Source organism: Schistocerca piceifrons, chromosome 8 (genome assembly GCF_021461385.2).
Source record: "Schistocerca piceifrons isolate TAMUIC-IGC-003096 chromosome 8, iqSchPice1.1, whole genome shotgun sequence".
In the NCBI taxonomy this organism is placed as follows: Eukaryota; Metazoa; Arthropoda; class Insecta; order Orthoptera; family Acrididae; genus Schistocerca; species Schistocerca piceifrons.
Window position 1 is genome coordinate 239,786,388 of NC_060145.1, and position 13,578 is coordinate 239,799,965.

The following is a 13,578-nucleotide window of genomic DNA, read 5'->3' on the forward strand; positions in this document are numbered from 1 at the left end:
CGTTGCGAAGTGTCATAACAGCTACGTCCAGCGCTCGCTTAGCTTGATTGGCAGTCTAAAGCTTTCGCTGCCCCTGTTTCTCCAGGCCCAGTGATCGCCAGTAAGAAATTGTGTGGCCGGCTGGCTGATATTAGAAGAATTGACTGCGACGCAAGAAAGGAGACAGTTTCTTTTGTACTCTAAGACGTTACGCACGGTGCATAACGTTCGTGTGTATAAAAGGGCCCAAATTCATGGGAGCAACACCAGTTGTCTCACAGCAGCGACCAGAATACTTCAGTTTCTCGCCTAAAGCCAATATGATACACGGACAGGTGAGTCGCTCTGACAGCTGTTTACTAACTGTAATTGTCTCCATTCCTTTCACCACGTGAACCACTCGTCTTACTAATTGACGGGCAGACGGTGACACGACATTGCGAAACATCGATCTGATGTTTTCCCAGTGTATTTCTAACTTGTGGAGTTCTCGGGTGTCCACCAGAGCCACATCGTAATTTCTACCAGATATTTCGGCAACGTGTCTATTTCATCCGCTTGTCATCTACGAATGGAATTATATTGTTAATTACATGTGGCCAGTTACTGAATGTGCCGCATGTGTGGGTGCCCGTTCAGAAAAATGTCGTGGAACCACTCCATACGACGTTACACTTGTATGTCGAGATAATTGATGTAGTTAAGATGTTCCAGTTTCATTTCATTTATTCGTTCTTTGAGCGGCCAGCGAAGAAAATTTAGTGCACTAAATGCGAGAAATAGTAAACTTACAGAGCTTAATTTTACTTATTTTAAGATGTATCACAAATACGAACATAATTTGTGCAGAAAAATTAAAGAGTAATAGAAGATGATATACTGTAGTAGATTATGAGAAGATATTGAACAAAACTTCCACAATTTCATACGTAAACGTTGACTAATTGAGTATATTACAAGCGTGTGAATCTGTTGTTCGATTTCAGCGAAATGTTACTACACTTCATTCCACTGATGTTATCTTTATTCGTGACATGATGTGTAAGCAACTTAATTTTTAATGGTACTTATCTTAATGTAATAATAATCTCTTTGACAATACTATTCAGAACATTAGGGTTTCGTACAGTTTTCTGAATTTTCTGTAATCGGCATTGGTTCCATTTTGCGGTGACTGTGAAACTGTATGAATTATGCTAAGGTGCCATATGGCATGACAGAGCAGCAGCGTACAGGAATTTTCTGTGTTTAATCAATCCTATTTAATTTTTATCTTGAACTGCTTGCATCTATACTTTGTAGATACCATTTATGTAATGTAATTGGTCTTTCATGCGATATCAAAAATTACTGCTGGTACAAAACGAAGCGTTTTCTCCTATAACTTCATAGAAATTTCTAGTTCCCAGCAAGTCATTCAAAATGATCTAGATACTTTCAAGCGTGTGTAGGGAAACAGCAACTCAAGGAGTTTTTGTTGTTGCTGTTTTTGTTGTAGTGATCTCTAAAAGCATGGGTGCCAAACCAACGGTGAAATCATCTTACGTGATTTAGTTCTGCACGAGCGAGTCCGCCACCGCAGAGCGTCGGAAATTGAGAACCTCATTTAACACGGTTCCACCTACCAGAACATTAATTTACGAGTGTGAATAGAAGTTTAAGAAAACAGGAAGTCTTTATAAAGAGACAAGTAGTGGGTGGCCATCGGCATCTGAGGAAAAGGTTGAACTGATCAAGGGAACGTTCCTCAGGTATCCACAGAAGTCAACGTCTGTTGGCTGTTTCGCACATGCTCAGGTAGTAGTGGCAAGTTAAGTAGATGATATATGCTTTATGCTATGAAAACATATGGTAGAATATGCGGACTGAAAGCAAATTCTGAAATGAGTGAATACCTATGCAGTGAAGAAAATGTATGAAACACAACAGTAAAAGGCCAGCAGATCAATACATGTAAGAAAAGAAAGTGTCCTATAGAAGTATTGTAGAGCATATAACGACCTATGGATACGAGTGGGATATGAGCTAACTAGAAAAAAAAAGGAAAAGAAATTGAGAGTTGTAGAAATGGACTATCTCGGAAGATCGTGTAAAATATCTCGGCGAGAAATACAATTAGGGATTTAAATGAAATGGAGCATCACAGACAGAAAAGAAGAACGGCAGTTTGCCTGGTATGAACATAAATGCGAATGACAGATGGCAAATGGTCGAAGAACATCTTGACGTGCCATCCGCAGGGAAGAAGAAGAAGACGGAAACGGACGGTTGCCTGCTTGGACGGGATAAGGAGCCCATGAGAAAATGTGAATCAGGGGAAGACGAGGAAGCACGGGAAGATAGAAAACAATACCGACAGATAGGTGGGATGAGGCGAAATGTGTAGAAACCCCACAGAAGGGAGAGAATTTTTTATTAAATTTTATGGCAATTTCGCTTTCATTTTCAGTTTCGTATGGAGCGACACTATAAAACGTCAAGTTCCTGTGTGGCCATTGCATTGAGAACTGTTCAATTGGTACCATAATCGGTGTCACAAGCTGATGCCCGCTACTTCAGTGTTCGCTTGCGAATCTTACAGTTGTATCTCATGGCCGTAATTTCAGAGCAGACAGTGATGCTAAAATAAGGATAGCTTGTTCCTAAAGAAATTGTACTGTTGAAAATTTGTTAGCATTTCACTTCAGATTTCATATCTACGTTAACAAAAACAGAAAACTTATTTTTATACATTGCGAGAATACGCCATGTTCTGCATTAACTATCGGTACTTAAATTTTGTAGGTGCATCATTTAAATGATGCAACGTTAAGTGTTGATGGTCGTTCCTCATAAATGACGACAGTTATGTAGCAAATCCTTTTTTGTGGCTATCGCCTCATCATGATAAGTCTCATATTTTTTGGATTAAATCACTTCGCAGATGCCTATAAAGCGCCATGACGTTGTATGTCCTTGCAGACGGCTGCACTGTTACTGGCGACGATGGCTGCTACGTGTCACCAGGCGCTGTGCGGCCACGCCCACTCGTACGCCCACCAGACGGGTCCCGTGGTGGGTACTGCCCACCCAGTCACTGTGGAACACGCCGTACATGGAGGACACAGCGTCGACTACGTGGTAATGCTTCTTAACGTCTCTTCAATGTCACGTTTGTTTGGATGGTAAATCGGTTTTGTGAGGGTGGAAAGAACTTCAGGAATTCTCAGATCTGTGAGAGTGTTTACGAGCAGTACTTGTCTTCGTAGCCGAGGTCACTATTGCACACCTTTGCTCTGGCTCCCGGAGGTAGCTGGTTCTATTCCTGGCGGTGGAAGAAGAGGCACCAAGGTCTTCAATTAAATTCCATGACTCTTCACAGTGTCTATCAGACGGGGATTCAATGCACGTAGTCCCCTTGATATTATTCGAGAAGAGCGGTGTATGTGTCGGGTTCCATTCCCTCTTTTCCTGACAAACATGATCTTTTTCTATACAGAAATCGATTAAAGTCACCTTTATTCAACAGATACACTTACGTCTCATACAATACGTTGGAAAGTATCATTGTGCAGAAACGAAGAAGACCTTCCTGATTGTCAGGTGTGGTCCAGAAAACCATTGAGAAAATGTTTTAGGATGCCCTTATGTGGAGACTTTCTCATGATTCCCAGTAGTCGATATTAATGTCTACAATTCTTCTCTCTCTTTGACACATACACACATACATGTGTTGGAGTCTGAGTCAATTGGAGCAGTAATCGAATAAGTCTTGTGTATGAATAACGTTTTAAAGTTCAAACTGGTCCATCTCTTTTCATCACATCTCTTCCTGCCTCATCTCATCGGATTATAAACATTGTGAGGCATCCTACAGCTTGAAAAATCAACTGCTGGTTATGACAGACTTATTCATGACAAACTACAGTGCATAGTTCCCAGACAAATAATTTGCACTTAGCGAACATTTCTTTAATTACTGTGCAAAAAGGGCTGTATGGTTCGGTAAGTTCTATTTTGACAAGCTTCTCACAGGACTTGAAAACTTGGAACAAACCCAAGATTTTTTAATTTAAATTGAAAGGCTTTCCTGGGGCGCCCTTTGGTTACTGTGTAGAGCAGCTATTCGCTGTAAGGTTTTATTATTATGAACATCCTACCGAGATCTTCAGTTTTATCCTTTTCAAAATAAATACTTTCTAAATTTGGAATTTTTTACTAGCTTTATGGGGAGTAAATAGTGAATCTTACCTTGATCGGGTAGCTCTGACTCACATTCTTGTACGGAATTAAGGAAAGCAAATTAATAAATCTAAATAAGGTACCAGAAGAAAACTTTCCCTGGTATCGAAACGTAGTATCTATCAATAATATGGGGCAAATTTAAACGTTTGTTGTTCTTCCTATGTAATTTCGGAGCAGCGCCGGCAAGACCATTCGCGAGAGGTGTGACTGCACCTATCCTAGTAGTAGTGTAGCGACAGATGTTATGTCACACCACTGATAATTTGCACAGTCAGCCGCATTGGGTGAAAAGGAAAGGAAGGAAGATTAGAGACGGAGCACAAGCTCGGATTAGGAAAGGATGGGGGAAAGAAATCGGCAGTACCTTTTTGCAAAGGAACCATCGTGGCATTTGCTTTAAGCGATTTGGGGAAACCCCGGAAACCTCGATATGAACCATCGTCCGACGAGTCCAGTTCGTTAACCACTGTAACACTTCGCTCAGTCCCGCACTATAGGCGTTAGAGAATCACCCCCAGATATTCGCGTCGGAAGCTGATCTATAACATGCAATCTTTTCCAGTGGACGGTATTTCCCTGTAATATCAGCACTATGCTCACATTAGAAGATGCAAAAAATTTACAAATTAGGCGAGGACGTTTAAAGTGGTTGTAATTTATGAATATAATTAGGAGCTACTACGTGTTCTAATGTAAATTTGCTGTGATCTTCAGCTGTACTACAAATGTGTTACGGAGCACGTTCAATATGTCGTAGATCATTTACCAATAAAATTACATAAACAAATGCTATTGTTAGAACAACTAAATTTTGTCTCTGCCGCCTTACTGCCGAAGCTGCAGCTGATGTAAATGAGTAATAATTCTTCTTTCGTTAGTAGAGAACTTAGTGTGCGCGCTTCATCGTCTACTTCTTGAGACTATGTGAACCCTATTTCTCGTATTCTTGCAGGCGTACCCGAAGTACGAGTTCGAGTACGGGGTGTCCGACGGTCACACAGGGGACCACCACTCCCAGAAGGAGCACCGCGACGGAGACGTCGTGACTGGCGAGTACTCGCTCAAGGAGGCGGACGGCAGCGTGCGCACCGTCAAGTACCACGCCGACAAGTCCGGCTTCCACCCCGTCGTGCACCACTCGCACCATGGTGAGAGATTCTCATACGCAATTAATCTGTTGACTTACATGCATGACTGAGAATGAGCATCATCGCGTACTAATTGTGTACCAGCAATGACAGGTTTTGTGTCCGTAAAGTTTATGCAATATTAATTTGTTTATGTTTGGAAGGGAAGGAGCACTCAGATAGAGATTCAGTCGGAGATTTCTCACTACACTTTTCTTCCGAGAACTTCATAACCCCAGATTTTATTGTTTTGTTGTTAGATGGTAAAAATGAAGTGGCATTGCTCCTCAGCTCCTAAAGGAACAGCAGTTAGGACAGCGTATCTCCGCACGTAGTTACGCACTCTCGGGTTACTAGAATCGACTTTTGAAAATTGAAGTCGATGTATCTTGCAATAATCCCTCAGTTGTCCTCAAGACGCTGTTCCACATCTTAAAGACGGAGAAAGGGTAACATCATTGGCGGATCAAACCAGTGTGTGTCCGTCGCATACCGACCTCGCAGCAAGTGATTTCAGCACATCCATTGTAAATGGCATTTAATTTGTGCAAGAGATAGATGTTTATTTTTTGAGTTCAGCTCCTGTACACCATATACTATGAACTCGTACGCGAATTGAAGTATGTACAATCAAGACTTAACACAATATTAAAATCACTCTTTGTATGTAGAAGCAGGGGATGGATCGGTTATAGCTGTTAATAAATAATCAGCTTCAATAGAGAATTAACGATATCCTTCTGAGAACCAGCCATGGTAAAACTATTCCACCTGGTGTGCAAGACGTATGAGACAGGAAAATCCTTCAGACTTCAGGAAGAATGTAATAATTACAATTGCAAAAAAGCAGGGGCTGACAGGTGCGAATATTACCAAACTATCGCTTCGGTAAGCCACAATTGAAAACCACCCACACGAATTATTTACAGAAAAAACGGAGAAACTGATAGAAACAGAGTTCGGGGAAGCTCAGAAGAATGTAGGAACAATGAGATAATATTGACCCTAAAACTTAGAAGATAGGTTAAGGAAAGGAAAAATAGAATTTGTAGACTTACAGAAAGCTTTTGACAGTGCTGACAGCGATACACTCTGTAAAATTCTGAATGTAGCAGAGATAAATTACAGCGAGCGAAAGGCTATTTACAAGTTGTACGGAAACCAGATGGCAGTTATAAGAGTCGATGGGCACAAAAGCAAAGCAGTGGTTAAGAAGGGAGTGAGACAGGGTTGTAACCTATCCCTGATGGTATTCAATCTTTACTCAGAGCAAGCAGGAAAGAAAACACAAGAAAAATTTTATGAAGGAATTAATGTTCAGAGAGAAGAAATAAAACTTTGTGCTTTGCCGATGAAATTGTAATTCTCTCAGAAACAGTAAAAGATTTGGAACAGTAACTGAGTGCAATTGACAGTATCTTTAAAAGAGGATATAAGATGAAAACAAAAAAAGCGAAACATCGGTAATGGAATGTAGTCGAATTAAATCAGGCAATGCGGAGGAAATTAGATTATGAAACGACACAGTAAAAGTTGTTGCTATTTGGGCAATAAAATAACTGTACTTGGTCGAAGTAGATAGGTTAATATAAAATGTAGACTGCCAGTCTTTGAAGAAGAGAAATTTGCTAAAGTCGAATACGTACTTAAGTGTTAGGAAGTCTTCGTTGAAGGAGTGTAGTCTCTTACAGAATGAAACATGGATGATAAAGAGTTCAGGCAAGAAGAAATAGAAGCTTTGAAATATGATGCTACAGGAGAATGCTGAAGATTAGATGGATAGATTATGTAACTAATGAGAAGATACTGAATAGAATTAGGGAGAAAAGAAAGGTGTGGCACAACTTGACTAGAAGAAGGGATTGACTGATAGGACACATTATAAGATATCAAGGGATCACCAGTTTAGCAATTGGGGGAAGTGTGGGTGATAATGATTGTAGAGGGAGACCAAGAAATGAATACAGTAAGGAGGTTCAAATGGATATAGGTTGCATTAGTTATTCGGAGATGAAGAGGCTTGCACAGGACAGAGTAGTATGAAGAGCTACATGAAACCAGTCTTCGGACTGAAGACCACAGCAACACCAACGACGTAGCATTTACTGTAATGATGACGCAGTAGTCAAGGATATGGCATCTCATTCGGGATAATTTGGGTTCATATTTCCGTATGACAAGTTACGTTTTGGTTTTTACCCTTTCTGTTAAATCGCTTAACGCGAATAGCAGATGAACGATCAGAACGGAAGTAACTCATTTCCTTCTCCATTCTATTTCTGTCTGGATTTGTGCTCGTCATCTAATGGCCTCTTCATCGACAGGGTGTTATGTCTTCATTTCTGTCTTTTAGTTATTATTGCTTTATGAAGACGAAAATTAATAGAATGTTTGAATAAACATGCCTACAATCACAATTTATTTGTGTTTTATCAAATTACAGGACACATTTCGTATCCTGTGAATCCATTTTCAGATGCAAATAGTCTAACACACAATTTACATTTGCTCTTGAGTAAGGTGAAATGTGTTTTCCCATTATGAAAATGTTAGGTGTTTGGTTTTGTATTTCGTGAATAGAATGCGGAAAATATGTGAGAAACAGCGGAAAAATGTAAGAAATTCACCCAACAAACAAGGAAGAACATTTTTAATCTTTTGAGGCCAGCATGCGTTGGTTATTCATTCTGTCGTCGCACATTACAATTAACAATTGTATTCCACACTAACAAAGAGTTAGGAAATTTACTAGTTCATGACATAAAAAAACGGTAATATCAGAAAATTGAGTCCGCCTTGATGCTAAACACCTTGTTATTCGTTTATTTCTTTATTCTCACAAGCTAGTTTCGGGGACAAATTTAAAAAAAACCCACTGGTGATGGTGATATTTGTCGCCGAAACTAGTTTGGCAGAATAAGTAGCACGTTATTACATTACACTGTAATAACGTGCTACTGTGTTTGTATAACCATTCTATTTTCTATAAGTTTTGGATTAAAAAAAACCTACTGGTGATGGTGATATTTGTCGCCGAAACTAGTTTGGCAGAATAAGTAGCACGTTATTACATTACACTGTAATAACGTGCTACTGTGTTTGTATAACCATTCTATTTTCTGTAAGTTTTGGATTAAAAAAAAACCCACTGGTGATATTTGTCGCCGAAACTAGTTTGGGAGATAAAGGAATAAACGAATAACAAGTGTTTTGCATCAAGGCGGACTCAATTTTCTGATATTACTGTTTTTCTATACAAACACGGTGCAAGTGGAAGAGTTCCAAGATAAAAGCATTGTCACGACATAAAGACAGATAATCAAAAATTCAACAGCATTGGAATATGTAAAATATCATTGCCGAGTTGTTCTGCCTACTGTACAGGGAAAACAGGCATAAATTTAAGGTTCAACCACTTTGAAAAATCAAACCATTATCAACAGGATGCAAAGTGATTTGGTAGTACTACACAATGAAGCCAATGGTAAGACGTGATGTGCAACGACAGAATGAATAAAAGAATGTATGCTGACCTCAAAAGGTTAAAATGTTCTTCCTCGTTTGTTTGCAGGCCGGAGTGGCCGATCGGTTCTAGGCGCTACAGTCTGGAGCCGCGCGACCGCTACGGTCGCAGGTTCGAATCCTGCCTCGGGCATGGATGTGTGTGATGTCCTTAGGTTAGTTAGGTTTAATTAGTTCTAAGTTCTAGGCGACTGATGACCTCAGAAGTTAAGTCGCATAGTGCTCAGAGCCATTTGAACCATTTTTTTGCTCAGAGCCATTTGAACCTCGTTTGTTTGGGAAGTTTCTCACTGTTTTCCCCACAGTTTCTTATATATTTTCTGCACTCGACTCACGGAATGCAAACCTAAGAACTAGCTTTCTCGTAACAGAAAGCATATTTCATGTTACACAAGAGCAAACACAGATTATGTATTGGACGATTTGCACCTGAAGGTGGACCCGTAGGGACCGAAATGCATCGTTTAATTTAATAAAATACGAAAAAAAGTGATTGAAGCTATTCTTTTTCTAGCTTCCTGTGTATTGAATACAGTCATGTTCACAACTGCAAAATGTGATTAAAATTAAATTGAAAATTAATTACGACTCCTTCTATGACGGCCATTTCTAAGTCATTCAATCTCTTGGAGTTTCAACACGCTGGTGTCAGAGCTGTAAACAGAGTCATGACCGGAATGAACCTCTCACTCGCGGAGTGTGTGATGTTTTGTTATTACCAGGCAGTTTAACCTGTGTGCCGATTAGGGAAACAAACTAAAAACCCTGTCATTTGTAGGTAGTGTCCCAACAGACAGAGCTAGCCAGGCACACTATCACATTCACACCACCGCTTCCTCCAGCACTTTTACTACCTTCTAACCTACGAGTACACAGCAGTTCTCCTGCATGCGTTTTTGCACTGGGACTCTTTGGAGTTAGAAGGAATTCTAGTCCACCAATGCATCTAGGAGAGCTTTCGTGGAAGTTGGAAGGTAGGAGAAGAGGCCCTGACGGACGGGAAGCTGTGAGGTCGGGTAGCGAGTCGTGCCTAACTGAGCTTAGTCGGTTAGGGCATTGCCTGCAAATGACATTGTTCACAGTTCGGATACCGATATCGCACACTGTTTGAGTTTGCAAAGACGTTTCGAGAACCAGTGTACCACAGAACTAAGAATAATTAGTGCTACGAAACATGACACACTACAGAAAAGTGGACGATTAGTAGATGTATCTGTTAATTAGCGTTTAGTTGTCAACGCTTTTCTTTCTCCTTTGTAGGCTACGGCGCTTCACCTGACGCAGGATTCCGACGAGGTTACGGACACTACTGAGGGTGCCGCTCCTACAGCAGCTGGAGCCCAGATTGCAGTATCTGCCACGTCTCCTCACGCTCTTAGTGTTAAGCTTCTGTTGATCTCGTAAAAGGAACATCGTAAGCACCCTGTCATAGCATCTCAAGTGCAGTGTTATTATTTCCTGGAAACCAGTTTCCCCGTTCCACGACATGTGATTATAATGTAGCCAAGTTCCTACTAGTGAGATGAATGTTCAATCCATACGAACCCCGCTGTACTACGCCACGTCGGAAGAAACTGCATTGTCAAACATTTTCCTTCTTCTAGTGTAAGTGCAGTCTGCACTGTTATTTTAGTGTTAGTTGTATATTAATACTTTTGTACTGTTGATTATAATTTAGAAGAAAACATAATAAAAATTAATTCTTGCAGAAACAAGACGTTTTAGTAACCTCACTATTGACATAAGTGCTTTCGAAGTCTCGCAATGGAATATACACATAGGGCGAATGGATAAAGATACACCGTGTGTCCCTCCTAGCAGTCGTTAGGCGCATTTCCTCTGCAGTTTCGTTTTTGAAGTGTGTAGGAGAAGTCAGCTCCAACAAATATTGACAAATATTGATGCGATGCCCAGTGTCTCTGATGCAATGTCCAGTGTCGACGAAAAGCGTCGGTTTGTTTCCCATTACAAAAGAAATCATTTTTCAAGCGGAGTTTGCGTGCCCATTAGAAAGAGTGGTCCGAAATTCGTCTAGTGAGATATTCGTATGAGCGATATGTATTAACAGGGACAGTGAAACACGGAGAGTAAGCAGTACTCCACCACTGACCGAGCAGCACTGCTGCAGAGCAATAGATGTCAGTGCGAGTCTGGACAGTGCTATCGCTACTGGAGTCCTCTTTATTCTTCGTGTTTTACTGTCTCTGTTAATACATGTCGATAAAACGAATACTACAGTGGATTAATTTTGGAGCACTGCTTCGAATGAGCAGGTAACACACCGCTTCAAAAAAACTTCTTTGTAATAGGAAACAAACTGACGCTTTCAGTCGATACTGTACGTCGTATGAAAGATGTGACGAGCAGTGTTGTACGGAATGACTCCAGCTACACACTGAAAAAACTAAATTGCAAATACGTGTTTTTTTTATTTCTTGGTAGGACAAAATTTACGTCGTCCATAAATACTCTACACATTTAATTAAATGTGCCACACCAATTATAACGCTCACGAGATAAAATTACACTTAAACCTATAGCGACAGCAAGTGTGATTAGCAACGTTATCAACAGTGAGATCACTTGTCTTTCACAACAATCGGATAATTATCACTAGTCCCTAGCACCTACAAATACTACTCTATTTATAAGCTTCAATTTCTGCAATAAGAATTGACATAAAACTTCACACTAGTGAGCGAATACAAAGAAGAACCGATGAATATTTTTCCATAAACTTCTCTGCCGCTGGCCATATCGTGTTGAAAAATGGATGTACGAACGTTTAGGCCACTTTTGCTGGTGGCCTTCATCGGGGTAAGTAACACCTTTACCAGCCTCAAGGACAATACAGCATTCAGACAGATTCCAGCAGATGCTTTATATTTTCATATGTACAGTTAAAATATCTCTAAATTAAAATGTCAAGACAGCAAAATGGGTGCATACAACAGCGAAGAACAAAGGTACAGCTGATGCTGGAAAAGGAACTACTGTCCGGTAGTGTCGATTCTTGATGAAAAAATGGCACAACTCATAACACTACGAAAATTATACGGATGTGTTATTAAATTTTCGATCAACAACGTCAATAATCACCTGCGCCAGTTAATTACATTACCAGAACAACCAATGACAGTATTCCCCAATTATTCTGTTATCAAAGTGCAAATGGTGTACATCATGAATTCTCAAACAAAGTGGACCTAAAAAATATTCACCAAAGACACGAAAAATTATGTGACAAAAGGGTCTTATCCACCATCTACGTCAATTGTGGGTTGAAGATGTCCAGTAGTAGAAAAGTAACCCGACTGCAATTGAAATGTCTAAACCAAGCATGTCGTAAGCCCAACTCTTCTACTGGACGTCACATAATGAAATGGTGATCTTATTCAACTTAGTTTCGGTAGTTTAGACGATAGAATCAAATGGAATTGTTTACAAAGAGTATGTTCACATTCAGCTTCCTAAAACATTTTCGTTTTCCCCAAAATCTATTTCCTCTGTAGAAAGAAAAGTGCCTCATTATCTTTTGTTATTCATCAGAGTGAGCGAAGTAACAAGCTTCTTAACTTATGGAATTACATTAATAGAGATATACTGTTTTAAAGTCATTAATTTATTTTCTTATTTTTCTTAAGCTCGGTCTAGTTCGACATTTTTCTAATCACATAGTTAAAACTTATTTTGCGATTTGTTACTAATCCATTCTCAGAATCTAGGTAATTTCCTGAATTCGTTGGATGTCTGTTGTCACGTGACTGCTGTGGACTCACGTAACTGATATGGACTCATATAGACTCAGGGTCTTGTATGCGATTTCCTTTATATGTCCACTGCGTTTTTCCAGAGCTTATTCAGATCTTATTCTTCCATTCACCTTCCCTAATACTGATTTTACACTGTCCAGTCACGTTAATGTGACACTTGTCATACGTCTGAATAACCAACTGTTGCAGTGCGTGCGTGCAGGCAGAGAGTCAGTGAGGTTGTGGAAGGTACAGACTCGGATGTGGAGTCATGACGACTCCATGGCAAGGATGGCCCGTCCGAAGTGGTCCCACAGATTATCGATTGGCTTTAAAACCGGGGAGTTCGGTGGCTAGGCGAGTACGCTAAACTCCCCCTTCCCCACACAACCACACAAAAATGTAGCCTCTGAGCTGTGTGACACGTTGTTTTGTTCTCTTGGTAGATGCCATCGTGCCGAGGAAAAAACGGACTGCATATAGGGGTGGACATGGACCCTAAGGATAGACGCATATTTATGTTGATCCATTGTGCCTCCCAGATCACCCAGAGAATACCAAAAAAACATTCTGTAGATTGAGTCGTGCAAGGTTCCCCTTTATCCCATCTATAGTTTGTCATCCTCATTTACGGTACTGCCGCCTCGTTTTCTTATTCCATTTACTGGCGTCACTAACTTCCTGTCTTACTTGCCCGTGTGCAGCAGCAGCAGCACGTATCGATAAGTGCACTGCCGTACCATCTCTGGAGCGACCAATAGTATTTCCGGATCGTCGTGTCTCCGGCAGTCAGTTGGACCAGCAGTGCAGTCGGCATGCAGCAGCAGTGAAGTCGGGGACGGAGCGCCGGTGAGGCGCCGACAGCCAGTGCTCGCCGACCACTGGCGACACACCTGAACTGTGCGACGGAGGGAGATTGGAGTGGGACGACCGTTGGTTGGCCGTTCGGTTGGTCGTCTCATCGGCCGACGTAT

The 13,578-nt window shown here is 40.7% G+C and overlaps 1 protein-coding gene across 1 annotated transcript; it reads left to right on the plus strand.

Annotated features, from left to right (window-relative positions):
- Positions 1-233: 233 nt before the first annotated feature.
- On the plus strand, positions 234-10,226 carry LOC124712238 (cuticle protein 8-like). Its single transcript, XM_047242531.1, has 4 exons — positions 234-314; positions 2,941-3,099; positions 5,156-5,351; positions 10,113-10,226. Exons 1-4 carry the CDS (start codon positions 234-236, stop codon positions 10,163-10,165), a joined length of 489 nt encoding a protein of 162 aa, XP_047098487.1. The 3' UTR covers positions 10,166-10,226.
- Positions 10,227-13,578: the final 3,352 nt, after the last annotated feature.

What these genes read in the sequence shown, in the direction of transcription:
- LOC124712238 (XM_047242531.1), top strand. Translation starts at nt 234, where the DNA reads ATGGGAGCAACACCAGTTGTCTCACAGCAGCGACCAGAATACTTCAGT. An exon ending in CCAATATGATACACGGACAG is followed by an intron (nt 315 to 2,940) that starts GTGAGTCGCTCT and finishes ATGTCCTTGCAG; the next exon opens with ACGGCTGCACTGTTACTGGC. An exon ending in GACACAGCGTCGACTACGTG is followed by an intron (nt 3,100 to 5,155) that starts GTAATGCTTCTT and finishes GTATTCTTGCAG; the next exon opens with GCGTACCCGAAGTACGAGTT.